Source organism: Talpa occidentalis, unplaced genomic scaffold (genome assembly GCF_014898055.3).
Source record: "Talpa occidentalis isolate TD23 unplaced genomic scaffold, MPIMG_talOcc4v2.1 talOcc4.7, whole genome shotgun sequence".
NCBI lineage: Eukaryota > Metazoa > Chordata > Mammalia > Eulipotyphla > Talpidae > Talpa > Talpa occidentalis.
In genome coordinates this window covers 3648611-3674104 of record NW_023605083.1, presented here as the reverse complement: position 1 = coordinate 3674104, position 25494 = coordinate 3648611, and the positions used below count along the sequence as shown (strand labels likewise).

The window sequence follows — 25494 nt, the reverse complement described above, 5'->3', positions numbered from 1 at the left end:
GGTGGATAAAAAGTTTATTTACCAGGGAAGGGGAACTGGGGAAATGAATAACTCAGGGAGAAAAGAGGAAGATAAGTTCATAAATGTGTCCTACCCATTCCGCTGGTCTGGAATCCCAATGACCCTCTGAGCTGGTGAGAAACTGAGCACACCGCTTGGCCAAGAGAGAGACCCCCGGCCTCACGGCCAGTTAAATACTCAAACAGAGAATATAGTTGCTTAACTCTGCCCTCAGGTCCTCGAAACCTTCCCTTTGGTGATCATGGTATTTGTAGTTCCCGGTGACTTGATGGAGTGGGGGTGCAGTCCACAAATCCTGTATGGAGTTTGCTCAGGACATCCTTTCACCCTAACAGTGTGAAGAGATAGGCACATGTCAATGGAACAGTATAAAAAAGTCTAGGCTAGACCTTCACCTATATACATAACTAATATAGAGTTTAAATAACTCTCATTTGTTTTAGATTTCATGCTGACATGCTCTTTCGTCTGTACTTGAAATTACTGTGGACACCTGACATTGGAATTTATGTACATAAATCAATTCTCTCTCACCAAAAGAATTAAATGGAGAAGAGATTTTTTTTCCTTTTACATCATTGTTTAAACAATTGGACAGTTTTATGAAAACAAAGTGCATCTGACCCATACCTCATACCTTATGCAAAAGTTAACTCAGAATGAATCATAGACCTAAATATAAAACCTAAAACTTTAAGAAGACATAGTCGTGTGATCTTGGATTAAGCTGTTCTCTGATTAAACACCAAAAATATCATCCACAAAAGAAAAAAACAATGAATTAGGCATCATCAAAATTTGGAATTATGCTCTTCAAAAGAATGAAAAGACATTCACAGATAGAAGGAAAATAGTTGCAAATCATATATCTTATGATTTTTTTTACAAAAAAAACCATTATATATATACAAAGAACCCTCAACATTTGCTATGAGCTGTGTCCCCCAAAATTCATATCCTGAAATCCTGAAGTCCAATGTGATATAATAGAGGTGGGGCCATTGGGGGTGATTAGGAACTTACCTGAGGTAGGGTATTTAGTCTCTGAAGAGTAGGATGGTATGAGGGCAAGAATGATATTCTTACTGTTTACAAGACACAGAGTAACTCTCTAATGATCAGATCATTTAATATGGCTCCAAGGAGTATCTTTATTCTAAATAACTAATAGTGAGTTTGTTTTTTAAAAGATTTACTTATGCATTCAAGAACTGGAGTGCAGGTCAGAGGTGGGATGGGTAAGAGGATTCACCAGAGACAGAGTGGGGAACAGAACAGGCGGATTGACTGAAATACACTGCTGAGGTGAGCAGCAGGCGAGTCAGAAAAGGTCTGCTGTGCCATGTGGGTAGCTCCCTGGCTGGCCAGGGATCGAACTCGTGTGGTAGCGGCTGTGGATAGCTTCGTAGTGCTGTAACTTAACCCCTTGTGCCACCAGGGAGGCCTCTAATAGAGAGTTTAAATAACTCTCCTTTATTTTAGATTTCATGCTGACATGCTCTTTAGTCTGTACTTGAAATTACTGTGGACACCTGACATTGGAAAAGATGTGTCTGGTCTAGGGACATGTGAAAAATCTCTCAATGGAGACAACCCATTCACAAAGAGGTATTGCTATGAATTATTTCTGTCTCAGGGATAAAGAAAAACAGTATAGATCTTGGGATGATAATATGAGGCTCCCCCAAATTACAGATGACCAGATACCAAAGATCTTTGGGATACTAATGAATCCTGGCTACTACCATGCCATATCCTTCAGGGTAGAGGTTTACTCTGCCACATTCCCCATACATATTTTTTCTCTTGATTTCTTTGGAAAATTGTATCATTCTTCAAAAGTATTTGCTGTTTGCTCCCTGAAGGTGGATTATGTCTGCTAGTTGATCAGTGCTTCACCATCTGGCTTGCTTTAGTCAATTACAGTGAATGTGAATTAAATGTGAATGAAAGTCAAGCATATCACTAGAGGCAGAAGCTTTAAAAGGCAGCTCATGCTTTGCCAAGCTCTCTTCCCTTTGCCTCGATGTCATTTAATGTTTGAGACAGAGGCTGTTCTACCAGCCTTGGCTGAAGAGTGAAGACAACATGTAGCCAAGACAAACCCAGCTGCAATGTTGTTGTAGCATGAACAGTGGTGTCCGTGTGAGAAATAACCTGTATTGTCGTAAGTCACTGAAGGTTTGAGGCTTCTTACTAAAGCACAATCTAGGCTCTCCTGATACAATTTCACTTTAGAGTGTCTTCTACTTATGGTGAAGGAGGAGGCATGTGTCATCAGTGACATCATCTTAATGTCAGGAGGCATTTCAATGTCTCAAGTCCCAGGGCAGAATGATTTATTTAGGTGACCATCTCATATGCAAAGCTAGTCACATCCAGAGTACGTGGGTTTTGTTGACCTCTGAGAATCTCTTCCTACCCAATTTGGGCAAAATCATTTCACAAATAATGGAGAGTCAACAAAATGCCAGGCACTGTGCTAGGTGCTAGATGGAGGGATGAACAAGGTCAGCATGATCCCTTTATGAGGTTTTATGCTAGTGGAAAAGACAGATAATAAGCAAACAATTACACAGTGATTTAAAAATGATCACGATAAATGCCAAGATGAACTCCAAGGTGTCAGTGGAACATAAAACAGTGGATCACACTGGGTCTGTGTTATCTTCCTCGACTGAGTCCTGAGAACTACGAGAGATGCCCAAAGTTACCCAACCAGTACAAGAGACTTGTTTTCCTATTTAGGCATTCTGTGGTCTTCGGGCTAAACTTTGGAATTTGTGCTTATATTGGTGCCAGTAATTCTGTTTTCATTATTTATATTCCAAGGAGAAGCCAGCTGGAATTTGCATGAATCAACATACTCACCTCAGAGATTTAAAAATGTATTCAAAACACAAGTTACCACTGATACCGGGTCAGAACAGCCATCCCCATTCCTGAAAGTTGATGTCATTTCCTTGATTTTTGCAAGCATAGCAAAGTTAGAACATTCAACACACTCAAACTGGCCACAGAGAAATGTGTTGGTGTGCTTTGTTCTTGTCTCGTGATAGTATTTCAACAATAACAGCAACACAGCCAACTCTCCTTTTCCTCCATGGGTTGAAACATTCTGTCTGAAAGTGATGATCTTCGACACTGCAATTTTGCCTAATTTTTTAATTTTCCCATGATCCAGGAATTATTCAAACAATCAAAAGATGTTTCCTAAAAAGTTTCCCTACTGTGTGCCGAACTATGGGGAGACAGGTGAAATTAAGACTCAGTCTCTGCAGGAAAGAAACTCACAGTCCAGTAGTGAAGTCATTAACAAAAGAAGCAGTACGCTTTGATTATTGGTCGATTATTCCTCACACTTCTTTCCAAAACCCAAAGCTCTCCAAGCACGCTGATCCAAGGGGTCACCAAAAGAAGTCAACCGCATTTTCTTTCTTTTTCTTCCTTTTCATCTCGTAGGTAACTTCAAGATGTTTGAACACGACTCTTTGCTGAAATCTAACTCATTAGCAGCGTAGAGCTTGGGCCACACGAATCATGAGGGCAATCTTGTTAATCCAAGGTGGGCACCTGATTGGAACCGGCCACTAACAAGATGTGCATCGAAGCCCTGAGGCCCAGTTACGTTTTGGGGGGAGTTTATTTGCTCACTTATAAAAGGCTCAAGTGTGTTCCAGCCGTGAGATTCCTTCCCTTGCTTTGAAAAATCTGTACCTCTTACTCCCATTTTTTAAAAAAAGCTACTGAGGCAGTGCAAGAGGCCTCCCTGCAACACGGTTTGCACTCAGCAGGCACCGAAGCAAGGAGGGTCCGGGGGTCTTGCGTTTCCGCGGGTCCGAGTTGAAGGACTGTGCCAGCGGCGGCCACGTGGCTGTCGGCGGGAGCGTCCCTCCCGAGGGGTTGCCAGGCAACGCCAGGTGCGGCCCCGCCCAGGCGCAGGAGCCCGGGCCAGGGCTCGCGGCGCACGTGGGCACCGACACGCGGGCCCTGCCCCGCGCCCGCGGCCTCCCTCGGGGCCTCCGGTGTCGCCTCGAAGCGCTCAAGTCCGGAGCTGCGGGCCATGTCGGGAGGGGCTCGGGTCCGGCGCTCAGGGGACCCGGGCGGCCGGGGGCAGCCTTGGGAAAGCCACGTCAGCGCTCCGCGTGCCCCCCCGACCGCCAGCCGGACACCCGAGCCTCGGGGGCTGTCAAGACCCCAGGCCCACGGCCAGGCCCCGAGTCGCTCCCGGGCAGGGCGGGGTCGCGAGCGGCCCCTCCGAACCCGCCGCGGACCGGCGCGCTGGGACCGCCCCGGGGACCGCCCCCGCCCGCCGAGGCCACGCCCCCGCCCCGCCGAGGCCACGCCCCGCCCGCCGCGGCCCCGCCCTCACTTCCGGTCCGAGCGCGGTCACGTGCTCTGGCCCCGCCCCCTCAGGCGCGACTCCCGGCGCTGAGCGCCCGGCCTCCTTCCGCCGGAAGTGCGGCGACTTTCCCTTTCCGGCTACGGGTCCCGAGCGGAGCGGGAGGCCGGACCGGGGAGCCGAGCGGCGGCGGCGGCGGGGCGGCCATGGCGGAGCTGGTGCAGGGGCAGAGCGCGCCGGTGGGCATGAAGGCCGAGGGCTTCGTGGACGCGCTGCACCGGGTCCGGCAGGTACGGGCGCGGCCGCGGCGGGGGCGAGTGCCCAGGCGGGGCCGGGCCTGCGGGGAGGAGGGGCCGGCCGGGCGGGAGGCGCCGGCGTTGACGTCCCGGCCGGGCGAGGGGCTCCGGGGGCTCCCGCGGGCCGAGGGCCGGGGCGCCGCGCGAGGCCCGGGCGCGCTCGGCCGCGGGGGAGGCTCTCGCCGGGCCCCCCCCGCCCCCGGCCCCGCCCGGCGGGCCCCGCGCAGCGGCCTGGGCTCGGGCGCCAGGAGGGCGCGGGGAGGCCGGCTCCGCGGCTGCCCCTCGTGGGGACGCTGCCCTGGACTGTCCGTATTTCGAGGGTGGAAGGGAAGGAACTCGAGGTTACTTTACTCGGGAGCGGGGAGAGGGGTGTGGGGCGGGAGTGGGTGGCTCGCAAGACGCAGGAATCCGTATGGGCAGGAGTTCCCCGTCCTCCGGGAGCAGGGGAGGGGGCCTCTTCCAGCCGCGAAGCTTTACCATCTGACAACGTCGCGCATTTTGTCAGAGTGAAACAGTTTTCACAGGTGGTAAACTTCCTGGAGAACCAACATGGAACCTGCCAGAAATAATCTTTGGTTCTGGCACGGTGCTCAGAACAGAAGGTATCCTTGTTTTTGAAACTCACCAACAAGTTAGGTCTAACCCTTCAACATCTGCTGAGTGTCCTGTGCTCATCATCTCTTCCTGTTCACTTGTAGGCATACTAACTGGCGTTACAAAAGTTGGGCTATAACTAATTACTGCTTGATTCCTAACAGAAAGCCACAGGAGTCATTGTATTAGAAGAAGGTCTCCTCTACTCGGGCGCTTGAAGATATGGTCTTTCCATCTCTTTCCAGTATTCCAGGGGAGGGAACCCTACGTGTTTCTCAGATACTGACTTTTCATTTTAATACTGATGTTCCTGTAGACATTATATTGGATCCCAGAACTTTCCAAACCTGTGGTTCCACCTAAAATTCTATCTGATGACTTGTTACTTACTGCCTAGGCGCCAGCCAGCCCAGTAGTGAGTATCCATCTTACTTAGACTTCAGAGCCAACCAGTGGCTGTAATGGATGAACACGCCATCCAGCTCCCTCCATCACTCTGCGTGCCGGCGTGTTGCACTGCTCTACAGCACAGGGTCCTGAACCTTGTTTCTCACTGGCTACTAATATGTAATGGCTTTCGCTCTGGGCTGATGAGTGACAACCACCTTGTTGGCCTTCTGTATCCAGGAAGAATTATAGTCACTATCTAAAGAGCTCAGATCCTCAGTTTGCAGAAGGCCTGTAGTTGAACATAAAATGAATTTCGAACCATTGAGAAGACTCTGCTTCTCTTGAGCCAATGGTTGAACTCATGTTCTTGGACAACCTGCTCGTGAGGGAGGGAGACCCTCTGTTAAATGCTGACCTAATGTGGATTGTTGAAGCAGTGGTGTTTACTACTAGCAGAGAAAACTTCACTGGAAATGTGCACCATTGACCGGAACGGTATTAAGCCCCATGGAGACCGTGCTGTCAGTGTTACTTCTGAATATTAACAACTGGAGGTCGATACTGTCTCCCAGGATTTGATGGCCTTTAAAAACTAAAGGAAAAAAACCAGGTTTGTGGGTAATTTTAGGTTTATTTGTAGATTTGCATTTGGCAGGAATGGGATGTTAGAATCTAACATACTGTGTGCTGATAGTCCATCTTACCTGAAAGGATCTTGTATCATTTGGGCATTTGGATGATGGTGGTTCAACCTCTCCCTCATATACACAACAGGTTACAAGGTGTGACTCCCCTCCATCCTCAGTTAATGGAAATAAAAGACAGTGTATTTATTTAAATCAGTGCTAAGCTCTCTCCCCTCCTGTGTGTCCTCAACGCCAGTGACAGTCTGTAAGACCCTCATAAGTTTGTCAGGGAGCCCAATAAACTTTCTGAGGCCCAATTTATTTAGATAATTGTAATAGAGCCTGAGTTGACCCTGCTGGGATTTGAACCTCCAGTTCTTGTTAAGCCTAGTATGTGGGGTACAGCACCTAATTCACTGGCATCTTGAAACCTCCTTGTATATATCTTTTGGATCCCTTTCAACAGAGAAAACCAATGTTAGTTCACTCAGTGATATTCTTCGAGGACCTCTGGAAATGTGAAAAAAGTAAGTCTGTCCCCTAGCAGTGTGAAATTCCGTGAGTTAATTGTGTTTGGTACAAACAGGTAACTTGCCTCCATTCACTTGGGAAGTATACAAAGTATAGCATTATAATCTGATTCAGCCCCATTGATGAGAATCTAAAACTTCTAAGTATTGAAGAACAACCCATGTCCAGTTCTCTCAAACCATTGACTTGTTCACAAAAATAAAAGTATTTCAACTAGTTGTTTAGAAAGGGCAGGATGCTAGCCAGGACGTGATCCTGGTAAGGGCAGTGTCGGGTGTCCCGGCCCCCGGCCTCCCTACGGTCTACCTTGACTAGGTTACATGGGGAGCTCGTGGAGAATATGGATGAAGAGATGCAATTCCGCTTTGTTCTGCTTGGATTTCCTAAACATCTAACCATGTTTCCAGAAAGCCCACTGCTGGTAGTTTGGTAGCGTCCGTCGTCAAAAGCGTGCTTTTGCCTATTAGCGGGGTGGTATCACACCATGTGCAAGACACAGCCCAGCAGCCTCCACTAGTCGTCACCCAAATGGAAGAAAGTCTCTGGCCAAATCGCTCGTGTCTTTTAGTACTTTAAAGTCTTACTTTGATCTAGACTTTGTATGGCCTCTGTGCTGCATATGTGCAGAGAATTCTGTTCACACATATGCTAGGTAACTGGTGCCCCATGGAGTTGGGCACCCAAATGATTGTGACCAGGCCACTGTAGAATCGATAGAAAGTGACATTTTGACAGGTTTTTTTTTAAGGCCTCGAACCTATTATTTTCCAGGAAATGTTGATGTCCACCCAGAAAATGCCTCCCAGCGCTGCTGGTTCCCACTGTGAGCCTGAGAAGCAGGTGGCTGCCCCTTAAGAGAACACCGCTTCCGCCAGTGAAAGAAAAGCCTCTGTTCTTTAGCTGTCGGACTCCCTGTGAGAGATGCTGCCTTTGCTCACTTAAGATACCGAGTTTCTGACTCTTGTCAAGGGTACTGAATGCTCAGTTGATATCATTTATACTCCATCGAGCATATGCGTATGTACACACGCACGCACGTCTCATACATGGTTGAGACATCATTTCAAGTGACTTGCAACTCCTCCGTGCGCTCGCATTTAACTTTCTCAAACACTGGGACAAAAGCGGTGTTTTCAGGAAGTAGTGCCTGCTCCCGTGTCATTGCTTACAGGAGCCCAGTAGAGCGCCCTGCAGAGAGTGAGCCCTCGCTGCTTCGCCCACATTAACAGGAGCACTGAACTTCACATTTGGTTTTGAAAGGGACCGTTAAAGGAGCGGGCCATTGCACTGGATGCCTCTCAGGTGGTTCTCATTTTAGCTAAACCCCACTTTCCTCTAAACTTCGATGGCACCTGGGTGTCATCACGCTTCGGTTTCTTCTGAAGTCTCAGTTATTTTGTATTTGCGAGTTAGTCTAGACCAGAGTTCGCAAGCTGGTGGCCCCTGAGGTGGGGGTGCGCGCAGTGGGTCTGCAGGAAGGCTTTGACCGCGGGCGCCAACACGTAGGATCTTGAAGGGTTTCAAGTGGAAATTGAGATTCATAGTTTTTCTATAGAAGATTTGGCCACACTGCGCCCACATTCTGTGTGGCCTTCCCCGGTAGAGGCTGAGGAACAGCTGCCCGTTTGGGTGCACGCTGGCCTCCAGGTGGCCTTCACCCCCACCCTTGGCTGCTGTGTGACGCTGTTGAGTGGGGTGTCTCACTGACATTTTTTCCCTGATCCTTTTCCAGATACACGTCTGTCAGCTCTGGCTTTTATTTGGAATTTCTAGTGGAAAGTACTCTAGATGGAGAGTCAGGAGGCCTGAGGCTGCTGCAATAACTGCATGACCCGGACCGGCCCTTCCCAGCATTTGGCCGCCAGGCTGTTAGTGGATGGTCCATGGGACAGGACTCCTGCAGAGAAGCCTGGGGGATGCAGAGTTAAAGGGGAGAGGCTGCTTTGTTGCAGTGTTTCTTGGCGCCATCCAAGCTCACGTGCGTTAACCCCTTCAGAGGTTTGGGGCGTGTGTTGTAAATGTCCTGAAGTTAGGTCACCTCGCAGCCTGTTTTTATAGAACCAAATCATATTCTGTGGATCAAGCTTCAGGAAATGTTGAGCCAGATAATCTCAGCGGTTTCTTCAGGCCTACCAACATTCAACTTCCGTCTCGCTGGATCTGAACAAAATTTTGATGGTATTCTCTCTCTTTCTAGCGCGTGGAGGGTGTGACGTAGACACCCCTCTTTTCCAGGCAGTTCTCTCACAATCGTCCCTCTTAAAAATGTTTTGCATTTGGAGTTTGCTTATATAAAGACTCTTGGGAAAGTACAGGCATGAGCTGCACTTGCACCCTGCTACCAGAGATGACCGGGCCCTCGCAGGTCTGAGGACCGTCCGTGGGAGCAGCGAGGGGACTCGCTCCCGGCCATTATTTGAGACGCGCGGAGTCCGGGCCCTCGTGCCGGCGCTTGCTCCAGCGCAGTGGTAAATAAGGCTGGTTTGGAGCTGGTTTTAACCGTTGCAGGAGTAGAGCCTCCCAACAGCCAGGTGACATTGGCTCCTGTTCTCAGATTTGGAAATAATGAGCCAAAGTTTGGTAAAGCTGTTGTCTCGGAGGTGCCCAGAGTTAGGATGTGCAGTGGCTCTTGGACTCACAGCCCCTGAGGTCTAAGGGGGGGACTTGGCTCCCGCGCAGAGGTGATGGGGTTATCCACCTCAGAGACACACGTGCCACAGAATCTTTGACAGAACATCGAAGAGATACTGGTGGAATGAGTTGGAACAGGGGAGAAAACTCTGGACGTGTCATATTTGGGGCCTTTGATGCAGGGACCCACCAAAGGCCTGGTGGTCTTGGCATGCAGGCGGGCTCTCCCAGATCCGCTTTGCATTTAGCAAGCGTCAACCAGCGCCTTCTGTGTGCCCAGCGCTGTGCATCAGGAGGCTGCCCTATAACTTCTTTGCAATGTGGACCTCTGAGACTCTTAGAAACTTTGAACCTCTTCTCAGAAATACTTCTAAGTATTTTTGTTTGTCATTCTCTAAAGCCACACATGGAGCTCCTAGTTAAGGAACCTCGTCCTGGGGCACTGAGATGATCGAACAGGTCTCTCCAGAGAGTGCCCAGCAGCACAGAGACTGCAGCCGCTAGGTTCCTTGGTGAAGTTACGCCAGAGGTAGATTTTAAAGTGCTCACCAATACTGGTTTGGGCATATTCCCCGCAGATGTGGGTGGCGTGAGGTTGTCAGGAAAGGCTCTTAGGAGGAGCTGACATTCCTTCGACTATCACGTAGGAGCCATCGCTTTGGATAATGGCAGTAAGTAGGGCCGGCCCGGCCAGGCCATCTCTGAAGGCGGCAAAGCCGTCATTCGCTGCGCTGGACTGTGAAGGTCCAAGCAAGGACTCAGTGTCCTCATCTGAGGACACTCAGTGTCCTCATCTGGCCACACAGTCCCCAAGGGGCGCTACAGTGAAGTGGCCGTTAAGAAGATAGGCTTGGTGTTCAGACTGAGCGCAAGTTCTGATTCTACCACTTCCTGGCACCATGACTCGGGGCAGAGTCTGCAAGTTCTTTAAGCTTCAGTTTCCTCATTCACTAAATGGTCATCAGTGATGGTAGTATACGTGTTTAGAAAAATTAAATCTGGGCCTCCCTGGTGGCTCATGGGGTTAAGCAGCGCGCTATGAAGCAATCCGCACCCTCTGCAGCATGAGTTCGATCCCTGGCTGGCCAGGGAGCTACCCACATGGCACAGGAGACCTCTCCTGTCTCCCCGCTGCTCCCCTCAGCAGTGTATTTCAGTCAGTCTGCCTGTTCTGTTCCCCGCTTTGTCTCTGGTGGATTCTCTCACCCCCTGTATCTCTGGCCTGTACCCCAGCTCTTATATCATAAATAAATAAATCCTTTTTTAAAAAAAAGAAAAATTAAATTGAACTTTTGGCATTAGAGTTTAGAGGTTCAGATGGGTAGTGCTGAAAGGGGGCACGGGGACAGGCTTCTGTGGTCCTGGGATTGTTCTGTTCCTTGGTCCTGAGCCAGGAGCACGAGTACTGTGCTGTACTACAGGGAACTCGGCTACGAACTTAGGGTCCTTGGGCTTTTCTCTGTCTCATGCAGTAGGTGATTGTGATAGCAAACATTTCTTGTCCTGTGCCCAGCATCGTCCAGGTCTCCCGTTACCTCATCACCCCGTGGATACAGTTCGGGCAGATGAGTCCCACATCCCGGGTAGCTTCGTGCTCACCGCGAAGATGAGACGAATCTGCCATCGGGCACTCAGTAGGTGTGCAGCGTGTTCGATAGATGGCCTGCTCACTGTGACATCCTGGGCCACGGCCGCAGAGCTGGCACTTGCCCCTGGGCTCCCTCTGGGCTGGCTCTCACCCAACAGCTTGGGCCCCATACTGTTTCTTCCTACTGAGGGGTCGGAGACTTCCGGTCCAGCCATGTGTACTGCGGGGTCCCTCCGGGCGCCCATGGAGCAGAGGTTCTGGGGAAGCAAGTTGGGTTCCAAGTTGGTGGCGCCTGCTGGGCCCAGGGCTGTGCAGCTGCTGTGTTAACAGCACAGACAGTGCGAGGATGCTTGCTGGCATTCCGGCGGCTCTGCCTCTTTCTGTTCAGTAGAAAGTTCTAATAAGTGCACGTCTGCGGGGACATCCACAGCTTCCTACTTGGGTTATGAGACCTGTGGTCTGGGAACTCTAGTCCTGGGCGCGCGCTGGGGATGGAGACTTGCCGCGCGGGGTGACCGCTGCTGGGATGGGCGCAGCACCTGTGTGTTTCTTCCGTCAGCGAACCTCAGTGTTCTGTTGACTTAATATTTCAAAACCACTTTTAAATTTAGATTTATTTTAAATATTTTTATAACATTGTCACAATTGAAAAACTTTGTCATGCATAGAAAGTAACTGGGGAATGGATAAATAATGGATATTTAAAAACATCCTTGCATCACCCAAAAGTACCTTGTTTTCTTTCTAGAAAACTGTGTTGCTGGTCCCTGCATTACAGAAGTATATACCCCAAGGAGCCAGATTAGCAAAGGCCTTACCTGAGGTCACCCGCTGGAAGGCTGGCTGGGAAACCAGGCCTCCCCACTGACTCCCGGTGCAGTGCTCCTCTCCTCTGCATCTCCGCGAGCTGCTTACTGGCAGTGGAGGCCAAATGACTGTGATGTTGATTAATATTTCATCTATTACTGTGCTTAAAATAGCGAGGTAGTGAGATAACCCATTCTCCCTTCTGCCTCCCCCCAGAGGAGGGGGTAGTGACTCAAGTGGTGGAAAATAGGTAGCAGAGTCCCCTCAAGGTCATGCGTTCAGATAAGAAGTGGAGCGGCCTTGGCTTATCCTGGCTTCAGTGACTTGATGGCAGCCCTGTTCCCTAGGAATGTACCTCACCTCCCTCAGAAGCTGCTGCCCCAAGGGTCAGTTCCAGGGGAGGGGCCTCTGCATGGTGACACAGGTCCCGAGCCTGGGCTTCGGTGGTTTCTGCCACTTACAAATGTGACTTCAGACGGCCACGCAGCTTCTCTGAGCCTCTTAAAATAGAAATAAATCACCAGTCTCCTCCGGGAGTGGGGAGAGGGAAGGGTCAAAATGGGGCAGGGAAGGTGCTGTGGTGGTGGGAGAACTATGGGGTGACACCTGTGAGGTCAAATGTCTCAAAATTAACAACGATGTAGTAAGAAAATACATTAATTTTTAAAAAGTATTCAAATCAAAAAAAGAAGTGCATGTATAATTTCCCTGGATGGCCTCATATATATTGGCTCATGCAGATATTTTTTTGCATCTTTAAGATAAATAGTATCTCCATTAATTTTTTTAAGTTAAAAGTCATAGGGCCTCCCCTGGTGGCGCAGCGGTTGAGCACTGGGCTGCGAAGCTGCTTGCAGCCTCTGCAGCGCCGGTTCGATCCCCGGGCACAGGCGAGGGGCCCACATGACATGCAGACCTCTCCTGCCATACCCGCTGCTCCCCTCAGCAGTGTGTTTCATCAGTCTGCCTGTTCTGCTCCCCGCTCTGGCTCTGGTGAATTCCCTCACCCTCCTGCGCTTTTGACTGTACCCAGTGCTTGTATAAATAAATAAATACCTCTTTAAAAAAAAATAAGTTAAAAGTCATAAACCAAATCGTATAAATAGTTCTGGTATAGTTTTTAAAATAATGATTTTTGGTACCAGGCATCAGCTGTCCTTGCACAGCGTTAATTAAGAGTGTCTTAAAGAAATAATACCAGTCTCCTTGAGAACCATTATGAGGAATAAATGAGATAATACATTTAAAATGCCTCACACGTCATAAGCAGTTAATAAAATTTTAATTTTCATTATTGTGGTTGATCTTTGAACATCATTTCTCGGAAGAAAGGGAGGACATTGTTCCTTTACAGTATATCGTAGAACAAGGTGCAGCGTCACATCCACAGTCGATACCACACGATTGTCTGTCTGGCGCTTCCATTTGCCCGGCCAGGTTTGGATGCACTCTGCTGACTTGGGAGCCGTTCCTCTTACCCTTTATTCCACACTGCTTTCTTAGTAGGAATTTCCTAACTTACAGATAAGTGAGGCAAACTTGACTTCCACACAAATCTGAAAGCGTCAGTTGCTTATTGGTTTAATCAAAATTAGGAACAGGAACTGTTGCAACACTTGGGGCAGTCAGGCCCTGGAAAAGGGCCTTCCGGCGACCTGAAACAGATCTTTCTCCTGGGCCAAGCCTCGGGAGCGACCCTGGAGCTCCTGTGGAGGGAGACAGGAAGATCTGGAAGCCAAGGGGCATCATGAGAAGGGAGTGGGTGAGGGCTGAGCATGGAGAGCTATTTGGGGTCCAGCCACACTGTTGGTGGCCCCAATGATAAACAAGCCCCGAACCTCATTCTTTTTGGGGCTCATCACTGTCTTTTGGGAACCCTTTGGCTCAACTTTAAAAAACAACTGGGCTCATAACCTTGCAACCCCCACTAGCCTTTTACTGCTCAGTTTACTGTGGCGGAGGAGCGGGCCCTCGAGCACGGACGCCTTTTACCAGCTGAGCCCTTTAAAGGTGACTTCCGGTCTTAAGTCAGTGGCCGGCCCATCTAGAACAAACACGGAGAGCGAGTTCATGGGTCTGTGGTCGGAGGCTGTTGGGCCACATTTACTTGGCGTTTTGTGTTAGAGCGAATGGCCACTTGCCCGGAGACTTGGCTGTAAGGGGGGTGCCTATCAGCAGTCTACCCTAGTATTTTAATTATTTAAACAAGCACCTCTGCAGGCTGCCACCATCTCTGCCTAGACAGGGACGGCAAACTTCGTTAAAGCTCCAGGCTCTGCAGTCCCTGTGCACCTCTGCAATGAGACAGGGTGCGGCTGTCTGTCTGCAAGAGCAGTGGCTCACTAGCGGTGGCTTTCTCCTCCCTAGAATACCTAAGTGGCCTCCTGCTCTCGTCCCCTTGAAACCTATATACCTTGTCAGGGCTCTCTCACATATCAGCCTGTCACTCGCCCTTTCTAAGATTTGTGGTTGTCTCCCATCACCCTCCTACCGACCCTGCATCGCCCCACATGAGCCTCCCCACCTGTGGAACCCATGTAGTCCACGTGAAGGTCTGTCTTCCAGGCTCATCCTCAGCAAGCTTGCTCCTCCCACAGGGCCTCGGTGTAAACCAGTCCTGGAATTAGCAAGCATCTCCTCCTTTAGGACTCAAATGACATGTCACCTGACAGCTGTCTCCCGAGAACCCTGGTGAAGTGCTTCCCCTGAGCACTCTGCATGTCCCTTCCCTCCTGTTCCCATGATGCTTATCATCGGCCGAAAGGACCCGTCTTCTCATTAGCTCGTGTGCTGAGGGCTCCCCGGCCACTGATTCCGGGACTGGCCTGAGCCCGGACCCTGGAACTGAGCCCAGCACTTAGTAGGCCTTCAGCATTGTCGCGTGGATTGCTTCCTTTTACTACTGTAGTACAGCACACAGTTGTTTTGTGTTGAGTTATTTAAAAAACAAATGGTGAAGCAGATGCTGGTATCACCCCCGGGGGCCTCAGCAGCGAGGAAGGGGGCCTCGCCAGCACCTGAGAGCCAGCGAAGGGGAGGGACGGGCTGGACCCAGCCTGCCTGGCACGCACGTCCTTCCTTGGGGACTTTTGTTTGAAGTAATTTATCTCTGATTTCTGGGCACCTTTGGGCAAACTCAGGAGAACGATCATGGAAGACCTGGGGAGCTGTGCTGGCTGCCTCTCTCCTGCTCGTGAAGCTTAGCGTGGGGCCTAACATCGAGCCATTGCTGTAAATACGCCTTTGATTACAGGAAAGAGTTATTTTCACATTTGACTTCCTAATGAGAACAAAGGAGAGAAGTAACAAGATCTACATAACATTTCTTTCCAGGGGAAGAAATTTTTAATGGCTGCTTTTTTGCTGTTTGATAATAAATATCAACATTGAAATAACTCAGAAGTTAGCCCGCTCACTCCAGCCCTTCTGAAGTGTCTGGACGGACGGGCCGGGCCCATGCGTGGGGCCTGCAGAGAAGAGCAGCGTCGGTGTCTCTCCCTCTGCAGACCCCGCTGCCAGCTCAGAGCCGTCAGGTTAGCAGGAGGGACACGTCCCTAAAGATTTGTCACGTTTGAGTGGCCACAGTCTCTTCAACATTGTCAGGGAATTTGTTCCTGGTTTTGTGTTTTTAAGATTATTTTTTACTGAAGTGACATTGCACTGTAATTGTCATAACAATTGTAAGTTTCAGCATCTGCGTGCACGGCGTGAAGGGGACAGGGCATTTCTGCCCTTTGCCGTCCCCTCGCCCCTTTTGCCCGAGTTGGCCAGCCCACGTCCCCCTTCAGGTGACCGCTAGGTGGGCTTACAGCCTGGTGGTTTATTTTTGTTTTATTTAGCTTATCCGTTCGCGTGTTTGCTCTTCGGGCCACGCAGGAATAGATGAAACGCGGCTTTTGGCTTCCTCCGGGGACTGTTGCTTGAGGGTGTCCCGTGACAGTCTTTTGAAACCAGGTCTTCATGGCGTTAGCCCCATTTGCCCATAAAATGCAGGATCACCTGTGTTGTAAGTGCCAACTTAAAAATAATTTGCTGTAGAAAACAAATCTCTGCAACTATTATTTCTTAATGACAAGTTTCATTAGGGCCCAAAGAAAACTCAGCTGTGCAAAGCGCTCGTCCCACCCGGACGTGGCCTTCATCGCGGGGCGGGGAGGGACAGACAGACCCCGGGGAGGACTGTGCCTCTCCCTCGCAGAGCCCTGACCTGCTACTGAGTGTTTGAATCTGATTCTCTCTGTAGATTGCTGCTAAAATTGATTCAATTCCTCACTTGAATAATTCCACACCCCTAGTGGACCCCTCAGTGTACGGCTACGGAGTGCAGAAGCGGCCCCTGGATGATGGAGGTAAGTGCACGCTCGCTGGCGGGCTGGCCCCTGCCGGTCACGCCCGTCAGCCATTTCCTCAGCGCTCTCCCGCGCCGCCTGCGAGCACGCTGAGGGGAGTGTTTAGGGTGATTTCTCTCAGCAATTCTCCAGCATTTGAGTTCTGATTTGCCTTGATAATACAGGAGTCTTCAGCTGGGCTCTCAGGTAAAGACTTGACCCCTGAGCACCAACTTGGAAGTAATTTGACCAATTCAGGGAGTTTGGTTTGATTCAGCTGTTCGTTCTTGTGGGAATTGAAGTTCCCCCTTTTTCCAAAGAACAGCTCAGATTCAGTTGTGTTTCTGCAGAGCCCAGACTCCCTCTGTCCTGCTGTAACTCCCACAGGGTGTGACCAGAGAGGGAGCCTGGGGTGCGTGTGCGCGGGGGAGGTGTGCCAGTGCCGTCTCTGTTCATCGTCTGCATGTGACCTTGTATGTTTGTGTTTCTGTGATATGTTACGTGGAGGAGGTCAAGGTGCCACAACTTACAGTGTCGTCGCCTCTTCCCCCCAAAGTACATGTTTTTATGTACATGGAAAAATAATAGAATTTGGCAGGACTGATTTCTTCGGTCTGTCTCTTCCGGGATTCTGAAAGAGAGGTCGCTGCTGTTTGTAACGTGGGACTCTTTTGGGAATTATTATACAGACTCACACTGAAGATTTTATGGGCGCAGCACCCACGTGGGTGTATGTTTATGTGGGTTATGTTTACGATCATGCACACAGATGATACACCTCAGGGCCCTTGAAATCGGGGTGACCATTTAAACTGCTGCTCCAAAATGATATGCTGCGATCACTATGTGTGTGACTGGAGCTGGTGATTTCTCAGACCAAGTCTGACTGATCGCATTATCAGCTTTTTTGCTCGAGCTATAAACCGTAACGCAGAGTAACCTTTTCAGGGCAATCACGCTTCAGTTCCTCTCCTGGGACATCAATATCAAAATAAAATGAAGCTACCCGGCTTTGCGTCCATGCCTCGTTAATGGACAGCGTCTCTCTGGCCCACTGTTCCCAGCAGTCCAGATCAATACATTTCACAACTTTCAGTCTTGTTTTCCCGGTGCGTGGAGTTGAGGTGTAAAACTTCTGCACACAGTAACAGGAAGTCACTGTCCTTTGCCCCGTGCATGGAGTCGTGCGTGGAGTCGGAGGTGTAAAACTTCTGCACGCAGTAACAGGAAGTCACTGTCCTCTGCATAAGAAAAGCCTAAATATTTGCAAGTGAAACCACTGGCATTTTGTAGATTTTTCTTCATTAAGTTTCTTGCACACACACACACACACACACACCCCCTTGGAAAGAAATTAGTACAAGTCTGTGAACGTCTTGACAGAGAGAACCAGGGAGCAGGCAGGTGAAGACAGTAAGTCACCAGTAAGTCCAGAATCTCATCTGAAGCTCCAGTTCAGTATTTTAATCTTTTTTTTAGAACCATGATTTTTTGCATGTCCACCTTTTCTGGGGGCTGAGTCCTTGTGATCAGAAAGTGAACGTGGTTATTCTTTCTTCTTCTAAACATTAAGCCTCTTTTACAGTAGGAAAGAGCCTCTCTGCTAGGTGCCAGCCCTCCCACACCCCGGTGCCCATCCCTCCGCTAGACGTTTCCCCGAGGGTCTTACATTCTGCTTACAGTTTTTAATCCTCCCTTTTGCTGAGTGCGTTTCGATGACAGAATTCCGCGAATTGTTTTTCTCCAAGCTGGTCTCCACAAGAGGATTTGAGATTGACTGTTGCCCACAGCGAGCGCCCTGGGTGTCTGGGGCTGGCCCCCTCGAGTAGTCTGTGTCTTCCGCAGGGCAGGGCCGCCGAGACCCACGTGTTGACAGACAGACCCTGGCAAGGGCGTGGTGCTGGTGTTTACCCAGCGGCGCTCTCGGGTCAGCCGCCTGTTTGTGGGTGGAAGTTTAGGAAAGCAGAGACCAGCAACAAACAGGAACCCCAGCACCCTTTTCTCAGCCATGAAGATCCCCAGAGGCTCTGTGCTGCTGTTGTGTTTGACTTGGCTTGGGCTTTGTTTTTTGGTTTTCTCCTAACAGGTTCACTAGATCACTTCTTTAGCAATGTGAACTTTCTCACTTGCCTGTGGAACTGGGTTCTCGAACCTTTCAGAGGTTAAAGTTTAGTCCCCCAGGACTTTTCGGAGGTGTCATCTAGTTTGTTTAATAATTGGACCTTAAGTCAACCAGAAAGAAACTTTAATGTTGGGTTTGTTCAGGACTTGGAGATTGGCGAGCAAGTATATGAATGGGAGGATTTTTAAAGTGCTGGGCAGGAAAACAAGGGCACGGATTTGTTCCTAATGTCGAAGGGGACTTGGCTCAACTGTGACCCAAGGCAGCTTTGAGCTCTCAGGCCTGCTTAGAGCCCAGCACAAGTGGGCACAAGTGGGCACACGCCGGGGCCGTGCTCAGGGCCAGGTCGCTGTAACTCTTGGTGTCTCAGACTTGGCATCTGCACTGCAAGATGCACCTCCCGATCCGCAGACTCCTGCTGGCCTTCTGCCCCAGCTTGCTGCAGCCGGGCCCACGCAGACCTGTCCTGCCCACCCCCACCCCCCCGCAGCTTCTGGGGCCAGGACAGTGCGGCCCTTACCTTCTGGTCTCGCTCCCCCGTTGGCACCTGCTTCTCTCTGCTCTTCCTGAAACATTCCCCCGTCCCAGCTGTTTACCTGGCTGGGCGCTCCTCCTTGACCTTTAGGCCTCAGGATCCACGGGACTTCCTGCTGGAGCCTGTCCTCATCCTGCTCTTCCGCTTTCCCCAGCGCTCCCCCCGCCTTGTCTCCTCCTGCCTTCCGCCCCTCGCCCCTTCTTCCTCCCTACACGCTCATCTCGCCAGGGAAAAAATAAATCACAGTCCGCTCTGAGCTTGTGAGTGGCCCGCTGGCCCTCCTTCTGGGGGCCGGTTTGTCTCTGGCTTCCTCTGCTGTGCGCACGGGGGACCCGCGACGCCGCCTCTCTCTCCGTTGTTTCCCTTTAGCAGTTAGCGTGTTCTCGAAAAGGAAGCTCTAAATTGAACATAAATTCGGCTAAGTGGTCGAGAAGTGCACATTTAAATTGTATCTAAGTCAGGTTGACAAGGTTTTTCTTAAAGGACCATATATTTTAGGCTCCATCCCACCTGCTCAGCAGCTGCGGTAACGGCGCGCGGGGAGCAGGGCCGTTCCAGTCACGCCGCGTGGGCCCCGCCGTCACCTGCCTCTGGCCTCGTCAAGCGACAAGGTGAACTCTGATGCCTTAATCTTCAGTTAGGGAGGCTGGGGGGTGGCCCCTGCTTTCCTTAAGCAGATCTCCCTGTCTTGGGTGCCCCTGTCTAGCCATCTTGACTGCCCGAGAAAGCAAGGGGCTTCTGATGTTTGACCCGGAGCTGGCTGCCAGGTGTGGGTGGCGGCCCTTCTGCCGTCTGCTCTGCGATTCCGCTTCAGTGTGCCGCCTGGGAGAGTTGGCTTGAACAGGCCTGACTTTGCCCTTGGTGGGAAGGGTGGCGCAAAGCTGTGCCTCTGTGGGGGTTGGGGAGGACTGAGTAACTCTGAAAATAGCCGCCCCCTCTGCCAGAGACCCAACTTTGAAGTTTATCCTTTCCTGTAGCACCACATTTTGTAATTTCGTCTTGATGGTGTTCTTGTGGGGTGAAGGAAAAAGAGTGCTTAGTGTACGAGCGAGTTATTACAGAAGATTGGGATAGGGTATTTTATGAGCTTTCCAAGTTTTATTTCAGCGCTTGTACCATAGGGCAAAGAGAAGCGGGGGAGGGTGTCTTTTTTTCACAGAAGAGAGGGAGGTGCCCGGCCTCGTTCGTGGTGAGGCCACGATTCTTGCTGCATGGTCCCTCCCACCTCGGCCGGAGCCGCGAGTACCAGAGTCTGCTTTGGACAGCCAGGAAAGGGGCGCTCGGCGCTGACATGCTGCTGGGTGGAGGACACGGCCGTGCTGCGGGGGTGGAGGGGTGAAGCCGAAGCTCACCCCTGCCAGTCGGAGGGGCTGGGGGAAGACTCGCCTTTCAAGCAGCAGGAAAATGAGCCAGGGCTGTCCTCAGCCGAAGTCCCTGGCTCGGGCAAAGACCTCCGCAGGCCAGGTGGGGAGCCAGGTGGGCATGCTGGGTTTACAGGAGTCCTTCCCTGGCAATTCCGCGTCTTTGCCTTGCTTCCCATGTGGGCCTGTCCAGGACCTGGGTCTGAGCCCTCCTCATGCCCTTTCACCGCCCTGCTTTGTGCATGGCGGGCATTGGCCTGTGAAAGGACACCCAGCCAGACAGAGCCAGTCAGGGATGCGGATGGTAGGGAGCGGAGTGTAGGGAACTGGCCGGAAATGTTGAAGGAGGCGGGGTCTGACTTTGATTTCATCCAGGTAGCAACTCAGCAAAGCTCCCGCGTCTCATGTGATTCAGAAGTGAGGGGGAGTCACGGGCGCATGTCAGTACACATGTAAGGTAGAAAAGAAGAGGGTCTTCCTGGCCGAGTACGAGCTGCCTGGATGGCTTGACAATCGGCTCGGCCAACCAGGTGAAATAGTAGACGTCTCCGCGACGCGCGTGAGCTGAATATGCAGTGCCGGTGCTGAGGGAAATGTGACAAACTCGTACGATCCCCGTTACCCCCTTCATAACCTCTTCACCTTGGGGAAAGTTAGATGTCAAATTTAAAAGGGACTCACCGGTTTTCAAATTATTTTACGAACTATGTGACCCATTGTGACATGAGAACTACCTGACGAGCTTTCGAATGCCCATCTTCATGGTACAGTCTTGCTAGAAACTTAAGAAAAGTCAACATGCGCTCAGCATTCAACACACAGTTGTACTTCTGGTGCATTTATCACCAAGAAAAGGAAAACTGACATGCATACAAAAAACTACCCACAGAATTCTTTTTTTTTTTTTTATGTCAGTTAATCTCTTTATTATGAATTTCTTGTGGATTGTAAATTCACCTTGAATTTTTATAATTTTTCATTATTATTATTATTATATAAGCTCTTTTTAATTTAAATTTTATTTTTATATTCCCCATACAATTACAACACCCTTATTTTGACCCCAATCCCTCCTTTCCCTGCCCCCCCCCATCCCCCATAGAGTGTCTCTGGTTCATAGTTGTTTGTTGATTTTGATATTTTCTTTCTTATAGTTATTTTTCCTGGTCCCTTATTTAAGTTTTCTAGATTCCTGCTATGAGTGAGACCATCCGGGATTTTTCTCTTTTTTTTCTGGCTTATTTTGCTGAGCATGATCCCTTCTAGCTCTATCCATGTTGCTGCAAACTGCATGTGTTTATCTTTTTTGAATGCTGAGTAATAGTCCATGGTGTATATGGACCACATCTTCTTGATCCAGTCATCTATTTTTGGGCATTTGGGTTGTTTCCAAAGCTTAGCTATTGTAAATAGTGCTGCTATAAACATAGGGGTGCAGGTGCTCTTTGGAATTGATGTTTCCCCACAGAATTCTTGATAGCAGTTTACTTGTAACAGCCTCAAGCAGCTCACATAGCCTTCAGCCAGTAGATGACTCACAAGCCCCACCTCTGTGGAATATTACTCAGTAATGAAAAGGAACAGGTTACTGCTGTGTGCCAACAACCTAGAAGACTCTTCAGGGAATTATGCCAAGTGAAAAAAAGTCACTCCCAAAAGGTCATGTACTGTATGACGCCATTCACATAGCATTAGGGGCTGGCAAGGGTTAGAGCTGAAGCAGTGGGGGCAGGTACACCTGTGTGGATAGGAAGAGATCACAGCTAGAAGGACCCTGGAGCCTAAACCCCTTATCTTAAGATACGGGAACTTACTCTGGAAAAGTGCTTTGACCAAGGTAGATGCCTGCTGCGTGGCAGAAGGAAGGCGTGAACCTGCTCTGCCATAATCGCGTGTGCTCCACGACGCACATGCAGACTAGTGGTTAGGGCTTGAGTCCCAGCCTGGCCCTTGGTGGCTGTGTCTCTTTGAACAGGTTGCTTAACCTCTGGGCTGCTGTTTCCTTACCAGTAAGATGGAGATTATATCTCCTTCACAAGATGAGGATTATAAAACGGGGAATTGCATACTAAAATATCTCTCCCAATGTAAGAAATGCTCCACATCTCCATCAGAGCTTGTGCTTATTAAAGCACATCTAAGTGAAATAAAAGCTTTATGAAACATATACGCTGAAGGAAGACTTTGTTTTCTATTTCATTTTTTAATAAAGCTGCTCATGTTCCCCTAAATGAATTTCATGACCGTGGATTAAATAGAAATAAGGCACGGGCTATAATAGGTGTCACAGATCTGCTTTTCATCTTAATTTTACTCCAGTGCTCCATGGGATGGGCACTTGAGCTGGGGAGGGTTCCTGATGGGGTTCCTATGACACTTGCAGTCCTCGGGGCTGGGTTCAGGCGCTGCTTTATTCCACTTGACCCTAAGCTTCCTGAGGGCAAAGATGACCTTACTCACCATTTCGTCCCCAGAACTTGGCCTAGTGCCCAGCACCTGAAAGGCAGCAATTTGTGGGATGAGCAACAACCAGGAGGATTAGCACCAGAAGGAGCAATGGCCACGTTGAAGCCCCAGCATGAAGGCAGGGTGCGCAGCGCTGTCACCCGTCCAAGCGCTGCCATGACGGCGCCTTCCCCCCGGCTCCCATGGCACCAAGGGGGCTCATGCTGGAGCGCACCTAGAAGAGCACCCAGCGAGGCCGTGGTGCTGGCCTTCTCTACTCAGGCTTGTTAGACTGCCAGGGAAAGTGAGGGTGTGGAGATAGACTCCGCTTACTCTCACTTAAAAAAAAAATAACTTGCAAAATGAGTAACAGATTACTGGCCCCGGGACTTTTTGCTGAAGTCAGCTTGTCAGTGTTCTGTGGCCCTGGGGCGAGAGTGGCTGCCTTAGAACACAGGAAGCCTTTGTATTGTCCTTGGGAGAAAAGCTTTTTAAAAACCCTTTGAATGCTGCAGAAATCCCGGCAGCTTTCTGACCTTAACTGGGCAGTCAGCAGTCGCTGGGGACCAGGATTCCCCGCAGACCCGGATCCCAGCCCGAGGGGGCGGGTGGTCCTCAAATCTGCAGGGGAAGGTTTGGTGTGTGTCTGTGTGGCCAGTCATGGCAGACCAGCCCGCAGCGCCGTCCCCGGGCCTCGCTCGCCCACCCGGGCTCCTGCCCCGTGCGGCCTGCACTGTGGCTGCCAAGCTGGAGTGGGGGTGCTTTTGTTGCTTGGGCTTTTATTCCGGGGGTGAACTATAAAACTGATGCACACTCTAAAGTTAGGTATGTTTCCTGGTGCTGTTTTGTTAGCGTTTCTCTTGGGAAAGAAAAGACACTTTTCCTCCTCGCTCATCGGGGAAAATGGGTCTGGCCAGCTTGCTTTTTTCAACCATCATTATTGAAATTGGTAGAGTATTGCTCTCGAGAAAGAATTTCTCATATTGTAGCATGAATATTTTCTCCAGGAGGCTCATTCTCCACAGCCCGTGGCGCCGATTATGTGGCGTGCAGCGAACCGGCGGCTGTGCCCAGCATCCTCGCCACGCCGGAGCCGCGCTCACAGCCACGCGTTTCCACGAGGTGGGGTGACGTCCACACTTGTCCTTGCTTCCAGTAAAATCACTGTCGTTACCACTAAGTGCAGCTTGACAGGAGCCCGCTCCGCCTCCCCCCTTGCGCCCTCTTCGCCACGGAGACTCGGAGGGACCCCGCACCCAGGCTGGGCATCATCGGTTTGCGGCACCAGTACCCAACGGTACTGGTCCCCTTCTCCAACGGAGGGTTTTGCTTTCAGACGCCAGGTGGGGACGTGCCGGAGGGGGTGATCCTTCCGTCACGCGGCCCTTGTGGGGAGAAGGGAGATGCCGTCCCTCTCAGGCCCGCCAGCTCGGGGCCGGCCTGGCCAGCAGCTGCGCTCTGCCATGTGGCCCCCCGCGCCCATCCGTCGGGGGGACATGGCACGCGCACCTGGTCCTGTAAGCACCTCCACGCATTGGCAGGAGGGTCCCGTGTGTGGCGCCCGTGACGCGTCCTTGGCCAACAAAAGGAATTTCCTTTTTTGTGATAAGCACAAAATCTTAAGTGGCTTTTGCCCAGAAATCCTCTGAGTGTTCTTGTGACTCTGATGACATCTGTGCTGGCGCTGCTGCCTTTTACCCTGCGGCTTTCTGACTGAAATACGGGACAGTCGTCAGCCTTTTGACACCTCTTAGCAAACAGCGCCATAGGCCAGCCGCCAGGGTCCAGCCCACTGCCCTGGCCTGGGGAACAGCACCCTCCTCTGTTTCTCGTCCTTTCGAGGCATTCTTGTTCTCTCTCCAGCAGCCTCTCTCCCCCTGAGAGAGGGCCTCCGGCAGCAAGCAGCGGGGCTGAGCTCACGGGGGCCTCCTAGCCATCTCCAGGGCTCTCTGGCCCTCCCCCTGCCCACCTGTCTCACCACCAGGGCCCAGGGGTCACACGGTCCTCCCTCCAAACGTCCAGGGCCGAGTGTGGGAAGAGGAGCCCTGTGCTGAGCCGCCGACAGCCAGCGTGAGCGCGCAACAGGAGTGTGAGCGCCGTCCTGGGCCAGGGCACCGGTCGTGCGCGAGCTGGATGGACGTGCAGGCCTGTGCACAGGCCCGGCGGTGGGGAACGTGTCTCATCCCTGAGATAAGCAGATTAATAGCGCGTGCTGCAGTATTTTGGCTACAGACCATTATCTCGCTATTGATCCAGAAGAAATGTGGTATTGACTCCGTGGCTTCGCGTCCTTTTGCGAGGTTGTTTCTGTGCACTCTTCCTTCTCCTTTTAAAGTCTCCTTTTGTGGTTCCTTTTCCTTTGTCCTTCTGCGACCAGCTCCAGTCGGGTCAGGGTGGCGGGGCCCAGGTCAGGCAGGACGAGCACGTGGAGTCCTGTATTTCAGGTGCGAGGCCCTCTGTGCTGAGGTGCCAGGCGGGCCTGCCTCGCCTGCCTCTCCTCCGTGCTCTCCGTCACGCGCCCCGGGGCGGGTTTTGAACCCACTTGTTAGCGGGGCGGAAGGTTCATTCAGTTCCTTGTGACATGTTTAGGATTTATACTTTTTCATTGTCTGCTGACTTTCCTGGGCTAAGTTTTCCAAAAGAGGAACATCGCAGGATCGTTTTTGCTGATGTCTGGGGAAGGAGACGCTCATCAATAGCTGAAAGAGGAGAAACTGGAACAAAAAGCGTAGCTAAAGCGGTTTTGTGGGAATGTGATCACAGACTTGGTTTTCATAACGAGCGGCCGAGTGGCTCCGCTGTCTCTGCAAAATGGGCCTGAACGGCCGTCATCACACGTGCTGTGAGCAGCCAGTGTGCCGGGCGGCGGTAGTGGTC

General features: G+C 50.8%; 1 protein-coding gene across 3 annotated transcripts in view; it reads left to right on the top strand.

Moving 5' to 3' along the window:
• The first annotated feature begins 4522 nt into the window (after positions 1-4522).
• Positions 4523-25494, top strand: part of FUBP3 (far upstream element binding protein 3) — a 46398-nt gene continuing 25426 nt past the window's right edge. Inside the window, exons 1-2 of one of the 3 annotated variants that reach the window (XM_037495092.2) lie at positions 4523-4653; positions 16070-16175. In XM_037495092.2, the coding sequence (XP_037350989.1) occupies positions 4570-4653; positions 16070-16175 (190 nt within the window). In that variant the 5' untranslated portion in view covers positions 4523-4569. The remainder of the gene's footprint in view (positions 4654-16069; positions 16176-25494) is intronic. The other 2 variants (XM_037495093.2, XM_037495094.2) reach the window with 2 other exon arrangements.